General features: G+C 35.8%; 2 protein-coding genes and 1 long non-coding RNA gene across 3 annotated transcripts; all 3 read left to right on the top strand.

The window, feature by feature from the left end:
- Positions 1-9,813: 9,813 nt before the first annotated feature.
- Positions 9,814-12,483, top strand: LOC147517207 (uncharacterized). The gene is made up of 6 exons (XM_086594658.1): positions 9,814-10,443; positions 10,752-10,962; positions 11,068-11,134; positions 11,640-11,740; positions 11,887-11,957; positions 12,245-12,483. Exons 3-6 carry the CDS (start codon positions 11,085-11,087, stop codon positions 12,413-12,415), a joined length of 393 nt encoding a protein of 130 aa, XP_086450784.1. The 5' UTR covers positions 9,814-10,443; positions 10,752-10,962; positions 11,068-11,084; the 3' UTR covers positions 12,416-12,483.
- A 740-nt stretch (positions 12,484-13,223) lies between these two features.
- On the top strand, positions 13,224-13,755 carry LOC147517206 (uncharacterized). Its single transcript, XR_015213819.1, has 2 exons — positions 13,224-13,384; positions 13,542-13,755. It is a non-coding gene; the product is annotated as an uncharacterized LOC147517206 (long non-coding RNA).
- A 4,598-nt stretch (positions 13,756-18,353) lies between these two features.
- Positions 18,354-19,718, top strand: LOC147517205 (uncharacterized). The gene is made up of 3 exons (XM_086593517.1): positions 18,354-19,038; positions 19,217-19,533; positions 19,629-19,718. The coding sequence occupies exons 1-3, from the start codon at positions 18,354-18,356 to the stop codon at positions 19,716-19,718; spliced, it is 1,092 nt and encodes a 363-aa protein (XP_086449643.1).
- The last annotated feature ends 3,207 nt before the right edge of the window (positions 19,719-22,925 follow it).

Genomic DNA, 22,925 nt, shown 5'->3' with positions numbered 1-22,925 from the left:
TCTTGAAGACCCTATTCTCTCATACTTATCATTTTTTATTACCCATTTCCATTCTCTTCTACACTGCCACCTAATCCCCATAATACCTAATAAAGACCTCTAGCTCAATTAAGAGTAGGATGGTGTGATAATAAGTAGTAGATGTGATTGATCGACCTCAGCTCCTCTGACTGTCATTGAGTATGTGAGGAAATGTGTGCCACCTGCACACTGGAGTTAGCAAAACCTAAGTGAAAAAATTATGAGCGAATTTGTATTTCGACACATACCTGTGAGAACCCATTTAAGTACGCTCTCCAAAGGATCCAGAAACGGCCCTGCTAATACTTTTCAATGTAAAGCTCACTATATGCATGTTCATATGTAGATTTTTTTAATTATTGTATGCATATTAACTTGAGTTTCAAAGGAATTAATTCTCGTTCCCCACCAAGGAGATGTATAGATGTTTGAGATTAATTTAGGAAACAAGTTTTTGTTACTGAGTCGTTGCAGTATAAATGAAGTTTGTGAGTATCTTCTCTGGAAAACTCTCACGAGGCTATAACTCGTCCACTAGGGAATTCCTAATAGTTTAAGGCCTTGTTGCATACGGTCAATGCAACCGCGCTCTGCGAAACGAGATTTAGTTTAAGATGCATAGTTTTGGCCACTTATCTGTTTTAATGTCTCTTCTTTGCTTGAGGACAAGAAAAGTGTTGTTTGGGGAAGATGTGATAAGCACCCAAAACTATACTACAAACCCCATAGAGACATAATATTTCGGTTAATTTTGTGTTTAATAATCATAAAATAATCGCATTTTTGTGTTTTTGCAGGTTGGAGCAACTAACGTACAAATAATGATAAAGCCAGCATTTAAACACGAAATAGGGAGTGTACATAAGCTTTCCAATAAAGCCCATCTGAAGCCCAACAAATCCGCACAGAAGAATCAAACTTCCGAAGCTCCTACCTCTTGAAGTAGGACTCCGAATGCGACAAGTGAGCTGCTCAGACGATCAGTGCGATGAACTCTATGCATAGGCGGAAAGTTGTGAAATTGCCTAAAGACCGGACCGCCACTGACCGCCACTGGACTACATGTGGACCCACTATACGGGTCCACAAGATTTGATGAGTCATCATACAAGTCAAGACAAAGGTGCAAATAATTGGTGCAAAAGTGACACATTGCATGTAGTTAATAAAGTTAGATGAGATTAGGTGCTAATAGTGGAAAAAAGATAGGTGTCATTTTGTTTGTAAATTGTATGGGTAAGAAGGAAGTAAATGTGGTTTGGTGTTTCACGTGGGAGAAAATGAGATTTCTCTCAATGGAGAAGAAAACAAAACAAAGGGGGATGCACTACATTGATAGCCTTGACTCTTGTTCCATTTAAATTCCTAGTCTTTATCTTTTGGAGGAGAGTTTTAGTTTTTTTAGAAAAAGCTTGAAACATTGTTAATGGTGGAAACACTTTCTAGTTTCTAATAAAATTTCTTTTTTTTACTTTGGTAATCAGTTTGTTTTACATTCTTTCCTTTCTTTCTATCTCTTGTTACTTTCTATCTTGTAACTTGAAATCAATCCAAGGATCATGAACTGAAATCCTCCAAGGTGGAGGATTAATGAAGCTCATGAGAGGATTCGTTAAAATTTCTTAGAACTAGGATTCACTACCTAGACTTAAGGGCACATATAGCACACTATCCCAAAATGGTAGTGTCCGGCCAAACTTGAGACTTAGAAATTTAGAAGGACTCGCGTGCGCCTCCCTTTGTATGCCTGGGCAAGCCACGTGCACGAGTTATCTCTAATATCTTATTTTCATAGTTAACAGGATTATGTTGTATAAGTCCAAGAGTTGAGATGGAATTTCAGAGATGAAACCCCAGTTCAACTTCTTATGCTAGGGAAATGGATTTAGAGATGAGTCCATTTCACTAGGGATCGACGATTAAGCCGGTTCGGATTTGATAATGAACCCTAAACAGCTTAGAGAAGGTAGTAATCCGACTTTAAGAGAAGTTTACAAGACCTCACATGAGTGGAATGATCTTCCAACTTTTCTTTCTCTTTGAATATCTTAGGAAAATCTTAGATTTTTATCGTCATTTGTTGTATTTCGCATGTTTAAGCATCCGTTAGGATTTAAATAACAAAACTAAACTTAGCTAGTAATCCAAATAAATCTTACTCACTAGTTTCCCTACTTATAGTATAAGAAAGATGTAAGTGGTCCTCGAATTTAGGTTGGTTCGAATCCCTACCCAACTAAACGCAAGAAGACGTGAGTAAGGACTTGAGTCTACTCTGAATGAAATAAAGATTTCGTATCTTTATACTGAAAAGTGATAGATATCATTTGACTTTGACTTCCCAGCTTTGATTGGACTTGAAAAGGGCTTTTCTTTATGATTCTTGGGCTTTAAATGTATAACTTCCTCAGCAATCATCTTAACTCGTTTTCCATGCAAAAGTGGTGTCTTTAGTCACCTAATCAGCTTCAAGTCTTGAAATGCACAAAAACATGTAAATAGTACTAACTCTCATTTATTATAAACATAATTGGCCTAAGTAGAATACTATTAAGGGATTTAAACTACACTTTTGGGTGGTTATCAGGCACATCACGAGCAAAGTTCCCGAGTATTTGGGGAATGCATATGTGAAGAACACCACATTTGAGGATGAAATGCAGCGATGTCTTCAAAGGACTTATAGTGTAAGTGAATTTGAAATGTTGTGGCAAGAGATGCTGCAGAAGAATGACTTGGTGGAAAATAAGTGGCTACAAACAATATATGCAATTCGAAAAAAAAAATGGGTTCCATTATATCACTTAAACACTTTTTATGCAGGAATGAATGCCACAAGGCGCAGTGAGTATAGGAATTCTTTTTACAAAGAATATTTTATTTACAATAGACACTAATCTCCATAAATTTGTTTACCAAAACGAGAGGTGTTTGCGAAGAATTGCACAAAGAGAAAGATAAGAAGACTACGAAACTGAACATAAAGATCACATTATGGGCAGACAATAATATCTCCTAAAGAATGCGGCAAAGGTGTTTACAAGAAGTGTGTATATGAAGTTTAAAGAAGAATGGTCTAAAGCCCAAGACTACAAACTTCAATTCTAATAGAAAAACACGACATCAACTTCAAGTCTTACACCATGATGTCAAGAAGGTATAAAGGCCAGGGAGTTTGGAATGTTAACTTTAACCGAGAAACTAATATGGCATGGGCACATGTGAATGCAAGTTTTTTGAATTTATGGGAATTCCTTGCCAACATCCTTTGAAGTTGCTTATCCACCACGACGTTAATGAAATACCGGAACACTTTTTATTTTGAGACGATGGATGAAAGGAGCGAAGTCATGGATTAGAGTGCAATAATGAGTAGTGTACAAGAATCAGAGGTGTTAAGACCTACAGATGATTTCTTTGTGGCCAATCAAGTAGTTTATGAATTCAAGTGGCGAGAGATAATGAGAAATTTAAAATGGCCATTGATGCCATGACCACATTGACTGAAAGTTATGCTATGCTTGATGCAACTACAAAGTTGCAAGTGCCTCCACCAATTGAAGCTAATGAAAAACAAGAGCCTCTGATTGATGTCTCCCAATTATTACTTTTAAACCCGAATATTTCACAAACAAAAGGGAAGAAGAAAGAGACAGGTAGAAATAAAAAGTCAATCGAGATCTCTCAGGAGAAAGGTTTGAGGACATGTGGACAATGTAAGCAGAAAAAACCCATGACAAAAGGAATTGTCCACAGAATCTATATAAGGAAAAGCAAATGTTTAACTAAAGTTACAAAACAAAGTAAGAACTTTTTTTTTAGTTCCTTTTGTCATCACTATTATTTAATATGTACTTAATAGTAGGTGCTGGAGCTTTGAATTGAGATGGCGGCACTATGTCGGCAGATTTTCGGAGCAGATTTCTTAGAGGTGACTTTGTGACAGCAGATTTGGGTGGAAGATTTTGAGAAGAATGGCATTGGTTTATAGATTTTGATAGCAAGTTGTTCTGGGCATTTTGTATTAGGCAGTTTGCTTAGATTTTTTTTTTTTTTTTTGGTACCAATTTGTAATTGAGGATTTAGACAATCGTAATTTTAAGAAGTCAATGTGATCTTGCACATTTAATTCAATACCAGGTCCCAGATAAGGGCTCAGACTTCTTCCACCCAATCTCAATGAAAATCATCTACTAGAATGTCAGAGGTGTGAAGAAGGATTCGGCAACAGATAGGTTACTGAGAGCTGGTGAATTCTCATAGTCCTGAAATTCTTAGTGTAGCAGAGCCTAAGATTAACCCTGTAATTACTTCTTTAAGTAATATATGCACGAATTATTTTGATCCTTTGGTAATCCGATCCATAATGACAACCCTGTCAGACTAGGTAACCTCTGGACTTTCCACAAATATAGTACCTCAATCTCATTGATTCACTCATCAGATCTGTATATTACGGTACTTTTTCAAGAATGCATCATCTCTTTTGTGCATGCAAATTCCTTGTACATACAATAGAGGCGACTTTGGAGTGAACTAAGTACTAATGTCACTATTTTACCCTGGCTTACCATCGGGGATTTTAACATAGTACTTAGACATGGTGAAAAGAAGGGTGTTCTACCTCCGATTCTAGCAGTTATGGAAGAGTTTAATGACTTTGTAAATTCATGCAATCTCATTGAAAGTAACTATGAAGGTAATGATTTCACTTGGTGCAACAATCAAAGGGGTTCAGGTAGAGTTCTCTCTAAGATTAATAGAGCATTTTTCAATACTGCATGGAACATGAAATTCTCAGGATGGAATGAAGTACAAAGTGAGTTCGAGACAAGCTTCAGACCACTCGCTGTTTCCAGCCTTTTTTTTTTTCTTGGACTTTCACTTTCCTTTCTGCATTGCTCAGATGGGGATGGACTTAAGGTCAGTTCTGAGAACCAAATATGGAACTCTCGATTACCAAGTATGGTGCAATGACAATAAAGGTTGTTTTTCGACAAAATCAGCCTTTGAAGCCATTAGAAGGAAAAGGCTAAAGGTTAACTGGACTAATTAAGGGCATTTGGAAATATTTTATACATCCAAGAACCTCAACTAGGGCATGGAAGCTCTCTCATAAAAATGCTGCTACAGATGATAGGGTACATAAGGTGGGGGTTAAGCTAGCATTGAAGTGTAGACTCTGTTACAGTATTGGTGAAACTCTAGATCATATCTTGTGGGAGTGCCCATTCGTGGTGCACCTTTGGGAGTGGATTGCAAGTGCATTTTGAACCCAACAACCTATTATCTCTCTTATGAGGGGGTTTGAAACAAGCTTAACACTAGAGTCCCATGGTTAGCCATATCTGGAACTTGGCTCTTGTGGCAGGAATGGTTGCCATCTGGAAGCACAGAAATAAAGCCACTTATGAACATAAACTCCCTGATTTGAATCAATGTAAGTTCTTTGTAAGATTACAAGTTTCTTGCACTGCACGACTATCGAAAGGACACTTAAATAACAATGTGCATGATACAAGCATCCTTACATTCTGGAATATAGCAAGAAGGCCACGACAAGCACCAAGGATTAAATCTTGCACTTGGATTCCGGCCACCTATTGATAATATCATCAAGATTAACACTGGCAGAGCTTCTTTCGACAACCCAGGTCCCTCTGGATTCGGGACCACTTGTAGAAATGCCAATAGAGAATTCCTTATTGTTCTATGTAAGAGTATTGGAGTTGATACATACTAACAACAATGTAGAATGTTGTGCTATCATTGAGGGTGCTGAAACGGTAATTGAAAGAGGTTGGACTACCATTTGGTTGGAATCTGACTCCCTTGTTGCTGTCACAAAATTTGCCACAAATTTTGTTCCTTGGATACTTCAGGCTTGATGGAATGACATACAACATGATGTGAACTCTATGCTCATCACACATGTTTTCAGAGAAGCCAATTTCTCAGCAGATTGTGCTTCAAAGGTTGGTGTATCTATGCATCTTGGGCATATGGAGATTCATGTGGGTAGAATGACTTGGCTACACACTTGGGAGGTTCCACACCAAGTCTACTATAGATTTTGTCAAGACTCCCTATATAGATTTCCATACTCTTTTAAAGAATGGACTCTAGTTTCAGCACTAGTTTAGCTTGAAGGGGTTTGTTCACACACAGAACCCACTAATAAACACCAAAAAATGTAGTTTAAACCCCTTAATAGTATTTAATTTAGGCCAATTACGTTTAAAATAATGTGAGTTTATCACTATTTATTTGTTTTTGTGTATTTCAGGTATTGAAGTTGAATATGTATATAAAAACGTCACTTTTACATGAAAAAAGGAGTTAAGATGATTACTAAAGAAATTATATGGTTTAAAGCCCAAGTTTCAAGGAGAAAAAGTCTTATAAAGCCTAGTCAAAGCTAGAAAGAAAAAGGACAAAAAGTCAATAGAACTTCAATAGGCTGTAACTTTGGACTCAGAACTTGGAATTATGCCTATTTTATATCAAAATGACCGGATCAGAGAGATCTTTCTAATGGTCTAAACCTCGACCCAATCAGAGCAGTAAAGTAGATGAAAAGAGTAATGCAAAAAATTCTAACAGTTTAGACCCTTTTGAATTTAATTCTTTGGGTTTTAGACTTGATTTAGTGGCCCAAAACTCAGCTACGAAGCCTGCCTATACACGAAAATTGTAACCTAAATCTCTAGTTTATAAAGAGGATTTAGGCAAAACCCTACGGATCTTCTTCCCAACTAGTTTAATTAATTACGATTTAATATTTTTGCCTCCAATCTTTATTAAAACACCATTCTTTTAATAAAGTGCATTCCTTTCTTCATTAATTTAGTTCAATGTCTTATTTAATTGTTAGTATAGTTGTTTTTCCAATGAGTTTAGGTTAATCTCCTCATTAGAGAGGATGATCATGAAGCCTAAAGAGAGATTTTAATGTAGATGATAATTATTTAATTGTATAAGGTTAAACAAGTTTAGTTTCTTATATGTGTTTAAAAATAAACTATATATTAAATTGAACCAAGGATTGTTAGGGTTATAACAGAGATGTTTAATCATAATTCTCCTTCTTGCTAATAGTAATGACTATAGAGATGTAGGTTATTGCTAGGGATCAAGAAAGTTCAAATCTTTTGTTGGAACTTTGTGGGAACACATTAGAAAATAGAGTTTTACAATGAAGTAATTAGAATTTGCATGAGTTAACTCATTACATAGATTATTCATGACTCTCTATATTTCCTCATTCATTTGAATATCAAATTTTATTGATTAGTTAAATTAGTTTATGTTTTAATCATTAGCATAATCATAGTTTAATTCATCTCTTAACATATTATTACTCTCACCATTTCCTTCTTGATTGAATTAGTTGAGTTCTAAATTGACTTGGTAGTTTAAGAGTGGAACGAATCCGTACTCTTGTTATATTACAAATTATTATTATATAGTAAGGAATATTTATCTAAATACGCGTTTGTTAGATTAGATATTAGGGGTTTTTATCATTGATATTTAGTTCACACTTTTTGTGTTTATCACCCACCCAATTTTGTAATTCTAAATTTTCTTTTTAATATAATTAACCTTACCAAGCAAAAAAATATATATTTTGGCAACACCTGCTGTCATAGCTCTATCTTGATCTGTAATTATAGAAATCGGGTGACGCCCACCCATAGCCCCAAGCCACGTCTTGAACAACCACAAAAAACTTTCTTCTGTCTCATCAAGAAGCAAAGCACAACCAAATTAAATAGATTGAAGATGACAATTAATTAAAGTGAAGGGCCCAAAAGGCATCTCATATTGATTTTTCCTGTAAGTGGTATCTAAACAAATTAAACAACATCTCTAAAGTGTTGGTACTGAGCACGTGATTGCCATCCATCCCCAAAAAAAAGTTTGATCCCCCATGGTATCACACTCAACGGCATAAAAAAAAAATTGGAGGTATTCTACTTTTTTTTTCTGAAAATAATACACATAAGTTGCGATTGCATCATTTTCCTTCGGTATTTTGTACTTCTTCCATTTGGAGTTCAAGTGATTATGATTGTAACAATCTCTGCCACCATACCCCATCGCCTCTCCACCAAGAAAAGCAGGAATTCTTCATATAGGTAAATTTAGATCATCAAACCTCTCTACCAAAATCTTAGCGGCTTTAGGCATAATTTTCACTATTCTCCATTTCACCCTCTTGTTAGGAGTGACCATCTTGTGGCTGTGGGTATCATCAAAATATTTCACCATCCATGACTTATCATCTTGCTTAACTACTCTCATTCGTGTTTTGCATTCACATATCTAATTGTTGAAGTGCTTCTTCTTTCCACTTTACTCTCCGAGTTGTCTTCTACCTTGTCACGCTTTCCTTCTCAAGCACAAACCATATCACAAACCGTCACTCATCATCATTACGGTCTCTGGATCTTTTTTGGGTACTACGGACACAAGCTGAGAAACCATTTTGTTTACCATACTCCAAATAATATGATTTTACTTCCTCTAGACTTTGATAACTCATCCCCACTTTGGTACAACCAATTTCTCTAACACTTCATTTGGAATTTCAATGGATAAAGAAGGGAATTCATTGTCGAGAACTATTCCACCATTATACAAGATCATTTCCTCCACTTCTTCACCAGGAGAGAAGTCTGTGACCTCCACTTCCTCGTCCATTCTGAACAAATCAATAATGAAAAGTATAACCAAAAAATAAATAAATAAACTTCAGTTGCAAAAAAAATGTCAAATGACGAAATATAAATGCAATATGTAATTCAATTAAGCACGCTTGAGATGCATTTTGAAAAATTAAATTGAATAAACTAAATTGAAAGCGTAATAAAAAAAATCAATGTGAAAACAAACTTTAAGGTAGGAAAACGTGGTTGCATTGTGAACCAACAAAATAGTTTTTTTTCTGTATGAAACATAGAACCAATTTGATTGCATATCTACAAGTTCCTAAGGAATTCTAATTTCAAATGCCACTAATCTAGTCTAGTTGTACAAAAATCTTTTAAAAAACTCACCTTTGATTTGGTATTTTTTAGTTATAAGTAAAACACGAACTTTTGGGGGAATGAAGACTTGGGAATTGGTGGCGACGAAGAAAATGAGTAAGAGATGGTGGAGCAGACGTTGGCTTCGTATTAAGAAGATGGAGTTGTGCTCTTCCTTCTTTTGCTCCAGAGAAGAGGCACGTTGTGGAGTTGGGAAGACGAAGTGGTCGCGTGTGTTTTTTTTTCTAATTGCCTAAAAAGAAGTTTTGAATGACAAAAATACCCCTGCTTATAATTAGTTTAATAGTTTGAACATATCTAGTTCACGATTAGACAGTCAGGATTTTGTGTTAGATTGGAGTCACAATAGATGGAGTTCGTTTATATGGGGAAGGATAGAGCCACATTAACTGTAGCCACATTGTAAACAAATCCAAGCAAAATCGTGGACTTTAAAATTGAATTAAAGGTTGAATTTTTGTAGATATTATCTCCCTACCATAGAGAATATGCTCACAAAAAATTTAGCTCATTCAAAGAAATCTAACCTTAGAACATGCTCACAAAACTTTTGGACCGTTAGATGAAAAATTCAAAAATGAACACTAATTTTTACATGGCTAGACATATTCAAATATTATATTTTTTTGTGAGAATGATCTTTCATGGTGGGGAGATCATCTCCACAAAAAACCAAGTCTTAATTCTTTTGTATGTCGAAAATGTGGCTACAATGTGCGTCTAAGAATCACTACTAAAAGAAGGGCTTTTTGTGTCACTTATTTTTTAGGTCTCGTGTCACTTTCTACAAAAAAGTGACACATAGAAGTTTGATGTGTCACTTTTTTATGGAATGAGAGTTGACGTGTTGCTTCTAGTTAAAGTGACACAACTAACTTAATTTTTAGTATCGCATTATTTGAAAGTGACACTAGTGGTTTGCCTTGTTGTGTCACTTTTTACTACGAGAAAACAAAAACAAAAGAGAACTAGATCAAATTTACAAAAACGACACAAGTGTACCTACAAAACTCAAACTCTCAAACTCAAACTCAAAGTGATGATTTGGGCGCTATGTTCTTTTAGCCCTCCAAAAGAATCAGCTATCTGAGAAAGATAAAAGAAAATTAAAAAGAAAAGAAAAGGAAATAAACTAATCGAAGTCCGCTGGACTTAGGGTTAGAAAGAGAGAGAAAAAAGACCTGATCACCGTTCGCCCTCCCAACTAACTCTGTCACTTTTCTCACCGGCGGCTGTCTTTCTCCCAGCGCTCTCTCTTTCTCCCTGGCAGAGCTATCTCCTTCCCTCGTTCTCCCTCCCAACCCTTTCTCTTTCGCGCGCAAGAATAAGATGATCAAACTGATCCTAACTCAGTTTACGTGAAGTTAAAGTTAGTATGATTTTTTTTGGTAATCTAATTCACCGCTATTTCTTATTGCTTTAGTTTATATATAAGAGTGAAGACGACTGAGAAGCTCGTTTCTCTCTCTCTCTCTACCATACGTCTCACTGAAGGTTTGCAATTTTCTGAGTTCTGACTCTCCTACTGCTCCTCAATGTGTCGAATGATATCATGTTTTTGATGCTACATGCCATTTTAGCCTTGAGAAAGACATTAACATCTTGAACTATATTAAATAACATTAAGTATTCGTTCTTTGTTTTGTGTTGAGATTTTGACGCATGAAAATGATTTAGGAGTTCCTTACAAAAGATTTTGTGTCAAGCAAAGAAGATTTAAACTTAGAAAAGTCTGGATCATTTTCCAAGCAACGATTTGCATCACAGCAAAAGATGCAAACCCCAAGTGTTGAAGCTGATATAGTTGGCTCATCTACGCTTAATCCATAAGGTTTGCCCAAGCAAGAAACCTCAACTGCATCATCCAATGATCACACACCCAAAACAGGTATACTGTTTAGACTTTTGTATAAATTTTAGTGTTGTTTTATAATTTTGTATGTTCTTGGATTGTACATTTCCTGAGCTGCTTAAGCTTCTTTGAAATTCATAGGTGACCGAGTAAAATATATGGGTAATATACACCCATGTGGGTTCCCTCCTCTTCAACCTACTTCAAGGTATCTACTGTTCTCCAGTCTCCAATCTAATGTTCTCTTTTTGTGAGTACCAAAATGGGAAAATGGTTGCTGAAGTGTTTAACACAGTATTTTTAGTCGAACATAGGTTGTATTTGATCATCGTCATATATAGCTTAGCACCCAGCCTCCTTGCACTTATTTTTAATTGGGTGCACTTGTATTGTAAATTTGGATGATGATTTCGAGGTGGTGTCACTTACCTTAGTAACCTTACTAAGGAAGCACGTGGCTGGTGACAAATATTGAGTGGAATAAGGAGCACCAATCTAGTTCGTATGTTTTGTTTTCCATCTAGATGTTGTAGGCTCCCTCATGTTTACCTTCATAAAATTTATTTTTACCGATTAAGAAAAGAAGACCGGAGCCGCCTTACACTACTTTATCTGTTCTGGTCATGTCAAGATGGGATTATGAGCTTATATACTGTGTTTGGTGTTCTACTTTGGCACTCTGAATTATGTTTTATTACTTTGTGTATATGCAGGGCAGGACTGCCTCATGGTCATAAGGCCAACGTAATTCTTGCTTTGAAAAAACATGGATCCTCTAAATTTGGAGTTAGATTCGACAAAGCACTTCCTGAAGGTAACAATCTTTTGGGTCAATGTGAATAAGATCATGTTTTGTTTTGCATTGTAAGTCAACTTAAGGCTGTAGGTATACTACTTTCTAATTGCTATCCGTATTACATTCCCAAAGTTTTGACATGATGTAATAAATTCTTTTCATAGATGGTTTGCTTGGCTTGGAAAATCCTGTGGTAGATGACGTTGACAATCTTGCCATCGACGAACTATTTGAGGTGAACACTTGCTTTTTAATTATCCGAAAGGATAAGTAGGTCAGGCTTCTTTACCAAGAAAGGTTTTTTTGTATATTTGAGCTAGAATAGGGGATGTAGTTGTATAGAGATGTTTCAAGGTGTTAATAGGTGATTCTGGCCTCGACTTTTTAGTGGTGGAAACACCGCCAATTATTTATTTGCATCATATCTTGTTTTAGTAAAAACTATCTAAAAAGATTTACAGTGCACAAGCACGCTTGTAGCCGGAAAGTTAAGCGCTTCTCCCGATACTTTTTTTTGTGCAGGTTGCTTACAATGAAAGCAAAACTGGCCCGTTAATTCTTTTTGTGAAAGAGATAGAGAAGTCTATGTTAGGGAGGAAAGAGGCATATACTTCATTGAAGGCTAAGCTTGAAAATCTCCCAGAGGACGTTGTTGCTATTCTCTCAAGTACCCAGATTGACCGTAAGGACTAGGTGAGGAGCTTGTGACTTATTGCTTAAATAGTTAAATGCAATTTGGTAAAACTGAATCTTATTATGAGCCGTCTACTGTATGTTTCATTGTATTTCATTTTTTGCTTAATTATATTTTTAATAATTGAATTTGCAAATACATCTTGGAGGCCTTTTGTTTTACGAAGTTCGAGCAACCCAATGACTTCTTGACTTTACTTTTCTGGTATTGCTAATTATGTTCTTGTTCAATCAATCATATTGTTGTTTGGCATGTTTATCCATCGGTGCCTGTGAAGTTCTCTTTGCTTTACAGCTCCAACCATCTTTTAGTTGAATAATTTGATTTTTTTTTTTTTTTTTTTTTTTTTTTTTTTTTTTTTTTTTTTTTTTTGTAGCTAGCTATTGCTATATGAACATGAAGTTGTTGATCAATGTCAATGTATTGACATTAACATTATTAAACATAATACCTTAACCAATTTGAATGTGCCCCACATGTAACAAAAGACTTAGGATACAACATGTTCTCTGAAGCTGCAAAATGCTATTCAAAATTGGAACTATGTGACAGTAAGCTTAGTTTCTTTGGAATACAATACAAAGTATCTTCCAATTTATGTATGTGTTAATGCAAGTATTAATTATGTATAGTGCCCACAACAACAATGGGGGATTGTATGTATGCGGATATTATGTATTGCGCTTTTATGCGAGATTTAATACGGGATCTTGGTACACCACTCAAAAAGAAGGTGACTGTAAAGTAGCATTAGTTTTCATAGTCTTAGCTAGCTTATAAATTAGTGCATGTGTAGATATGGTAGGCAATTCATTGCCTGCATTATTCATTTTCATAATATTTATAATATATTATCGTCGAACAGGTATTGGAGTTCTCTAGCAAGAAGAGTTACACCACTAAAATAGATGAACTTTGTCTTGAATTCATCGACTTTATCTAACAATTTATCTGAGTAGTTAATTTGGGTAAGTGGGCTTCCATATTTTCCCTTTCTTTATGTATATATACTTTTCTTATCGATTTTTTTTTTTCTTACTTGTACAATATATCCTTTTTGATTCACTTGCTTTTTAATTTTATATACTAGTCATAGTGGAATGACGACTTCATGATATGATGCAGGTGCATGGATTGATTAACAGATGAATAGATGGCAGCTAGGTTTTTTGGTGTTGAAAGTGCACACAACAAGCTAAGATATTGCTAGGATAGTATTGGCGCTATGTAGTTTTTTTTTTTTTTTTTGGTATTGGAATGACTTATTTTGTTGAGAGTCAAAGTAGATGATAAATACTTAGTTTGATCGATGAAATCAATAGAAGTTAATTGTTTTGAATGTTGTTTCTTTCTTCTCGAGTGGATTTTGTTTCCATATCATAAAGCAGGTTAAAGTGATTTTGGTTGTGATGTTTTGATACATGTATGTGGATGTTGTTTCTGTCATAAAGTAGGTTAATGAGATTTTGGTTATGACGTATAGGATGCAGGTTGAGAAATGAATACGATCGAATACAAAAATGAGAAAAAGTTTTTAAAAAAATTATTTTCATTTGTAACACTTTTGGAAAAAGTGACATAATATCTATTAAAAGTGACACAACTGACCACTCTTATGTGTCGCTTTCTTTTTCATATGAGTTACATAGAGTTGATTCCCAAAAAGTGACACAAGAAGTAAGGGGGCTTTTGTGTCGCTTTTGACGCATTTTGTCTTATTTTTAGTCCAAAAGTGACACAACTAGTATACTTAATGTGTCACTTTTGACGTACTTATATCTCACTCTGGTCCAAAAGTGACACAACTAGTATACTTAATGTGTCACTTTTGACGTACTTATGTCTCACTTTGGTCTAAAAGTGACACAACTAGTATACTTAATGTTTCACTTTTGTGTCACATTAAACAAAAGTGACACAACTAGTGTCACTTTTGACAAGCACTGTGACACTCGTTTTTAAAAATGACACAAGAGGCTATTCTTAAGTGTCGCTTTTATTAACAAAAAGTGACGCATTTAGTAAGGCTTTTGTGTCACTTTTGGTAGAACTTTATGTGTTGGGGGCTTATAGGTCACTTCAGAATTAGTTTCAAAAGTGACACAAGTGACTTCTTGTGTCACTTTTTAAGTGACACAAAAAGCCCTTCCTTTAGTAGTGAATGTGGCTATATATATATATATATATACACACACATGATACACATGATGATGATTAAGAAAGTGCTACCTAACCTATCCTATCTGAAGAATGATGTTATGAACATTAATCAGTAAGTATTTACAGAAAGATTCTAATGGATCATCCCTCTACTTAACCTTAACAACGTTTTTCTGCCAAACTTGACTTTCATGTGTTTGAGATGTCATAATCAAGTATTCAAGTGCATGGATAATGCACTAGTCTATACAATCTGTCACAGGGAAATTGATAATTTAAAGTGTCAACTAGACAACTTCAATTTGTTCAAAAAAAATATATATACACACACACATGATACACATGATGATGATTAAGAAAGTGCTACCTAACCTATCCTATCTGAAGAATGATGTTATGAACATTAATCAGTAAGTATTTACAGAAAGATTCTAATGGATCGTCCCTCTACTTAACCTTAACAACGTTTTTCTGCCAAACTTGACTTTCATGTGTTTGAGATGTCATAATCAAGTATTCAAGTGCATGGATAATGCACTAGTCTATACAATCTGTCACAGGGAAATTGATAATTTAAAGTGTCAACTAGACAACTTCAATTTGTTCAAAAAAAATTCCCAATCAAAGGGCCTATGCTAACAGTGTATATGAATCATTAGAAAGTGGTTCTTAGCACGCGTAATCATGTGGAAGATTATATGTAATTTAGGACTAAGAGCCTATGCATAGATGTTGAGCCAAACCAGTGACCCAGACAGTGGCCATACATGCATCTATATAAATAAGCCTATAACCAAGTCACGATAAGGATTAGTCCCAAATGGAATGTTAGATATGTGATCATACACCTAATACGATGGACAATGACAATATTTTTCGCTAAAGTATTTCAGGATAAAGTTACTTTTAATATTCAAGAATGCTGATCGGTTAAAAGCAAACTACTATATGATGATTAGCAGTACTAAAGTATATGACTGTGTGGGACTGTTGGGTGGTTTTCAATTTGTATAACTGGATAATGAAGATAATATATTTTCCTGCAATACAATGGTGGATTGGTGGTGAAGCTCTAGCATATTAGCGTACGACAGCTTTTCTGTTTTGTCCGAAGAAAACTGCATCTATACAGATGTTATGGCAATAAATATTGACTCTTTGATCAAATGACCACGTAAATTACAAACTTATTAGTAAACTAAATATAACCGGCCACATAAATTGCAAACTTATTAGTAACACGAATATATGTATGAATCATTGACAAACTGTTTTATACTATCTGTGACATGCATGAATCCCGGCCACAGCGGGGAGATTAGCTATCAAACCAAACTGATTGCGGACATGAAGTTGAAACTAGAAAGTCACATTCGATCTTTGTTTCTCTGCACCAGAGATTTAATAAGTGCCAAGTTTAAGGGAATTGAAATTTAAGTATAGGCGTAGGTGTGCTGGCAAATGTGATTTAAAGTGGTCTTAGCATGATCGGTTAGGGTTCCGACTTCTCCATCAAAGATGACAAACTAACTCTAAATTTCATCGGGTCTGCGACGAGCATAATACATTAACTGTCATATTATCCTCAAACCATGACTACAGTGAGATGTTTACTAGAATATGCACACGCCCATAGAACCTTAGCATAATTAGAAAGTTTATTTAGTAGTTTGTTCTCTGCAGTAATTAAGTTCAAACCAAAATGTGTTACAAATAAAAGATGTGGATGGTTTACAAGCGCTGGCGCACAGGCGATTTAATCTCCTGGAGGCTGGAACATTGATAGTGAATCTGTGTTTTGCTGTGTATCAGTAGTTTAGACATGAATAAGGAATATGCTAAAAGACTTCTTGCAGTTCAATAATTTTCTACCTAATATGCGTTCACACTTCCTGGGCAGCTTCTGTGGTACCAAAAGTAAGTATAATTTTTGTGTCTTTTATTTATTTATTTATGGTAAAGTATAATTTTGTGTCTAGGCCGTTAGAGTAGGTACATGAGTCCATGTAGTCAATTTTTATGATGTCTAGTTTTTTGGAGCCATTCCTTCAGAACAAAGCCATCACTTTGGAAGACATACAAAAATCTCAGAGGTTGTTGCAAAGAAGTTTCTTAGTTACAACTTACATGGATAAACACGGTTTTTACTTCAAAAGGCATTAATAAGAAAAGTTATCAATTAGTCAATTCGTCCAAACATGACCTTCAACTTGGACTGGTTTAGTAAATCCTGTTGGCTGGAAATAGAACCCTGTATTATTTCTTCAAAAACAAGAAGGAATATATTTGAATGCATTTTCAGATCAGGTTTTAATGGAATATGGGTATGTTCTGGTGACAACTCAAACCTAGTGAAAATGCCTAGTGGGATCTTGAATTATAGACTGTTGAACTGTTGAAATTATATATAATATGACCAACATTGCACCATATTTGTGCTAACATTGGTTTGTCAAGGAGACAACAACTACCAGTATCAAAACATAAGCTGCGTTTAAGCAAAATAGTACTATACTATACACGTAGTTTTGAGGAAAATTCTAAATTATCCATATCTTCATACATTCTTTTAGTAATTTTGGATGGCAAATCCACATTTCGCGGAAGACACATATACATAAGCATAGTTGCTGGCCTTTAGATATTTTATCTAATATTTCAAAACTCGAGATATTGACATAAGGGTTAATATATCAGTATATTTCGTGGTTATTTTAAACATCTGCAGGTATTGAGCGGGAAAAGAAGGGAGAAGACAATGGACACGTGTTATGAGTTGATTGGATCAAAGCAAATTCGACCTGCTAACAATAGGAGCAGGAGCAGAACAGCCCGACGATCTAAATCTTCAGGTCGGTCGAGGCACAACAAGAGACAACACTTCTTCGACCACAACGAGGAAAAGGTAATCAACATGATTATAGACACCTCCAACGACGAAACTTCAAGTTGGGAAAAGCGCAGACGTGTAGGCGCGCTGCAAGAAATCTACCACCTCTCCCACAAAGTTGAAGTCATCACTCCTACCAGCTCTCAATCAATGACCTCTATAGCATTCACGGAGGACGATATAGACAAGGTGTGCCTACCCCACAAAGAAAATAGAGCGATTGTAAAACAGCCATTGTTGTTCAAATAAAAATCTTTAGCTTACTTCGTATTGATTCTTCAACTCAATTCAACCTCATTCAAATTACATTTCCATCACTCATCTTCAATTACGAACAGTAATTCGTGTGATCTTAGAACGATCATCCAAAGATTGTTCTTAGACATCACATTGGCGCCGTCTGTGCATCGAGAACAAGAAATTTTGAAGTTTTCTTCTTCTTCGATTTCGAATTCATGGTCTTCTGAGTTTGACTGAAAGAAGAGTGAGTAGTGAGTAATGGATTGAGAATTGAATCGTAATGGCTCCAAAGAAAAGAGCAAATAGCAAGTGAGTGGATAATGATAATCAATCACAAACAAGGAATACAAGAGCTTCAGTCAGTAAGCAATATCAAGAAGAAAACATTGAAGTATAAGGTTCACTTCAAGAAGTCTTGAAGCGGTTGAGGGAAGTGGAAAAATAGAATGTTATATTAGTTAAAGAGAATCAAGAGATGAAATATGCAAGTCCAAGTCAGGTTTTAAAAGATCCCCATGGGGGCGAGGAGGAGGCTTGTAGTTCAAAGTCAATTAGTCACTATATAGAGAAGGCATCGACAAAAAACGAGAATTGGGGAAGTATCGCCGATACCTATAATTCTGATACCACATCCAATCACCAAAGAGATGATACAAGAAATGATGCAGAAGCAGTTGGGAAACCAGCTTCTTAAGAAAACTTCTGCATCGATAAGAAGGTTGGCAGATGATGTCAGTAGGAACCCTATTCATCAAAGCGTCAAGATGATGCCTATTCCACCCAAGTTCAAGATTCCTAAATATACTCAATATGTTGGGACATCGGATCCTATGGATCATCTGTTTGGGTATCAACACCAATTTTCTATCTATCAAGGAACAACTTATCTAGATTCATTGTTATGCAAATCCTTTTCTTCAAGTTTGAAAGGGAAGGCTTTGAAATGGTTATGCTCTCTACAAGAAGGATCGATATCATGCTTCAGGGAGATCGAGGAAAAGTTTTTGACCAATTATGGTCATCAGCGAGTAAAGCCAAAGCAAGTGTCGGTCTTGTTCCAACTCAAGCAAGGAAAGAAGGAATCTCTTAAAACCTTCTTGTCGCGGTTCAAGGCAGAGGCACAGCTGGTAGAGCATTTAGATGAATCAGAAATGACAACAGTGATGGCATTTCAAACAGGGCTTATTCTAGGTTCCAATATGCACAAGTATATGCTTCGTAAAGATATTAAAACTCTGAGAAAGTTATATGATAAAACTGAGAAAGATGTGCAAGTGGAAGAAGGTATTCTAGCGGCATCGGTTCAACCAGTGTTGCAGGTGTCGGAATCAAGTAAGTCTACCAAGGAGGATAATTATAGTAAATCCGATAAGAGGAAATCGACTGAATTTTATCTGAAATTAGAAAATCAACCTTCACAAGAAAAAAAAAAAAAAAAAATGGTTTGAGAGGTCACTGAAAGAGGAATTAGATCCAAGTAATTACATAGCTATTAATACTACATTGGAAGATATTTTAAGGAGGGTGGGGAAAGAACCTTATTTCCAGCATCCAACATATAAGCTTCGGGAGATAGCAGATAAATCATTCTGCAACTTCCATAAGGTCAAGAATCACGAGACAAATAAGTGTCTGCAACTGCTCAGAGAAGTGGACAGATTAATGAAAGATGGAAAGCTTAGGGAGTTCAGAGCTGATGCTAGACCGAAAGTGACAGCTATGGTAAATGATAAGCCCTTAGGGGTAATCAACATGATATATAAGGGGGTTATCTCACAGAAAAAGATTATAAGGGATAAGATCCTGAAGATATCGACAGTCAAAGAGGTACTAAAAGTGAACGTGAAGCCTATACCGGTGAACCCTAACTAGTATCGGCAAGCACTAGAGCTATTATATTTGTACCTGATGATCTATCAAAGGTAATGTTACCACATGATAATTCTTTGTTGATTACATTGAGGATATCAGGATATGATGTGAAAAAGGTGCTGGTTGATTGTGAAAGTTAAGTGAACATTCTTTTTTGGAAAGCATATACTGGTATCGGATTTAATGAATCACATCTGAAAGAACCACAGTTTAATCTGTTTGGTTTCAATGGAAGCTCAACGTACTAGGCCAGCTGGGGAAATTAAATTACCAGTGAGAGCAGGTCCGCAGACAATTATAACTAAGGTTATAGTCATCAAGCATCATTCAGATCATAATGTTATCTTAGGAAGAAAGTGGATACATGCTATGAGAGCAGTTCCTAGTACTTTTTACCAGGTTATCAGATTTCTAATTGCTTATGGACCATATGAGATAAGAGGTGATCAGTCAGAATTCGAGATATGTAATTTTGTTACTGTCAAGGGTATGATGAAAGACAAAAAAGTAGACACTAGGGGCGTCTCGGAGAGCACCAGATAGCAATTAACATAATCTTCATCTCCAAAATCCGATACCAGTAAACAGCAAGAGGATTTTAGGTTCACCTCGAAGATGAAAACAGAGTTGGAAATGGTTCCAAGAAAAACAATGGAAGAAGTACATAAAGTAAATACCGATCAGAACAATGAAAGTTGTTTACTTTTATTTGTACAAAGAGAAGTTCAAAAATCAGGTAAGATTTGATGGAATTCTTAAAGACAAATAAAGATGTATTTGCTTGGTCGATAGCTGATATTCCTGGTATTGATCCTCTTATATGTTCTCATAAGCTAAATATGAGAGGAGCAATTCCAGTGCATCAGAAACATAGGAGGGTCAGCCAATATACGAAAATGTGGTACAAAATGAGATTCAGAAGATGCTGGAATGTGGAATCATCAGGAAAATCGATAATTCAGAATGGGTAGCGAATATTGTTGTCGTACCAAAAAAGAATGGCAATGTTAGAATATATGTGGATTTCACCGATGTTAACAAGGAATGTCCCAAAGATTACTATCCGGTGCCAAGAATTGATGAATTGGTCGATTGAACAGTTGGGTTGGAGTTGTTGAGCTTTTGCGATGGTCATTCAGGATATTGTTAAGTTATAATGGCAGTACTAGACCAACTAAAAACAGCATTCATTGTAGAAGGAGGTCTTTACTTTATCGTCAGAATGTCATTCGGTTTAAAAAATGCATGAGCAACGTATCAAAGGTCGGTGGAGAAAATGTTTAGAAATCATATTATGGAAGTATACATCGACGATATGGTGATAAAATCTAAGAAGGCATATGATCATGTGAAAGACCTCGATACGGTGTTCCGAATATTCAAACAATTCAACATAAAACTCAACCCAAAGAAGTGTACTTTTAGAGTAAGTTCAGGGAAATTCCTGGGGTATATAGTCACAAAGAAAGGTATCGATGTTAATCCATATCAGATTCGAGCTCTTTAGCAAATGCCTTCTCCCAGTACTAGGAAGCAGATACAAAAGTTAACAGGAAGAATTGCAACTTTGAATAGATTTATATCAAGAACTTCTAACCGATGCAAACCCTTATTCAAGTTGCTGAAAAAGAATATGAAAATCATATGGGAGGAAAAATGTGAATTAGCATTCTCAGAATTAAAAAAGTATCTTCAAGAAGTGCCAACTTTGATGAAGCCAGAGGAAGGTGATACTTTATTTTTATATCTAGCAGTATCTGACTTTGTTATTGGTTCGGTACTAGTAAAAGTAGAAGATGGAGTTGAGAGACATGTTTATCTTCAATCCAAGACCATGCTCGAGGCTGAAACTCGATATTCGATGTTGGAAAAATATGTATTAGCTTTATTCTACTCAAAGGTTGATACCTTATTTCCAATCCCACTCAGTCATTGTCATGATGAATCTTCCTTTAAAGCAAACTTTAGCCAAGATAGCTAAGTCAGGAAGAATGGCGAAGTGGTCAGTGCTTATTGATGAGTTTGGAATTGAATATAGGAATAGGGTTTTAGAAAAAAGCCAAGTCTTGGCAGATTTCTTAGCGGATTTTCTTGCTGAAGATGAAAATTGGAAAATTGAAGAAGATAGTTGCTTAAATTTGCAAGAACCAGATGATGTGATGGATGAAGATGATCCATGGGCTGGCACAAATGGGTGAAGACTTTTTGTGGATGGATCATCAGGACAAAAGGGGTGTGGTATCGGAGCTATTCTTATAACCCCTGAAAATCAGAGACTGGAGTCAGCAGTTACTCTGGGTTTTCACGCATTTAACAACGAAGCAGAATATGAGGCATTGATAACAGGATTAGAAATGGCTAAATCGCTAAATGTCAAAGAATTATCTATATTCAGTGATTCTCAATTAGTAGTCGGCCAAATCAATGGAGGATATTCAGCAAAATGCGATAACATGACCGATTATTTGAATTTTGTTAGATTGAAACTCAAAAACTTTAGCAAGATTAAATTTTAGCACCTCGATCAAGGAGAAAATCAACATGCTAATACTTTGACATATGTCGCTACTATGCTTGAAAATACAGAAGGACATCTTTTGCACATTGGTGTTCAGCAAAACCCAAGTATCGATACGGAGCATTCAAAGGTTATGGAAGTAGATACGCTGTGGGCGTCATGGTTAAGCAGCTATGTTTCATTTTTGTCTAAAGGTGAATTACCAGAAGATAAAAATGAGGCCAGAAGGGTAAAGGCAGGTGCTGAAAGATATCTGCTAATTCATAATGAGTTGTATCGAAAAATCCTGGTGGACCACATTTAAAATGTATATCGACTGCCGAAACTAGCCAAATTATTGCGGAGATGCATGAAGGGGATTGTGGAAATCATTCGGCTGGAAGATCATTAGCTAATAAGATAGCGAGGCAAGGATACCTTTGGCCATAGATTCGAAGAGATTGTCTTCGATATGCAAAGAAGTGTATCCAGTGTCAGAAGCACAGACATACCATTCATGTTCTAGCAGAAGAGCTGCACTATGTATCGAACCCATGGTTGTTTGCCTTATTAGGAATGGATATTGTCGGCCCACTAATACCTAGGAGAGGTAAGAAAAGATTCATGTTTGCTATAACTGACTACTTCATGAAATGGGTAGAGGCTATAGCATTGCAGCATATCAAAGAACAAGTAAGATATTATTAGCTTTCTGTTTGAAATAGTGGTTTGTCGATACGGTCTACCGTATGCCCTCATATTGAATAATGGTCCCCAATTCATTGGTGGCAAGGTGAAAGAGTTTTTAGAATCATACAAGATTAAGCACTTCACATCAGCACCTTATTAT

This window comes from Coptis chinensis, chromosome 2, assembly GCF_015680905.1.
Source record: "Coptis chinensis isolate HL-2020 chromosome 2, ASM1568090v1, whole genome shotgun sequence".
NCBI lineage: Eukaryota > Viridiplantae > Streptophyta > Magnoliopsida > Ranunculales > Ranunculaceae > Coptis > Coptis chinensis.
Note: the sequence above shows the minus strand (reverse complement) of the source record. Positions and strands in the feature narration are given on the sequence as shown.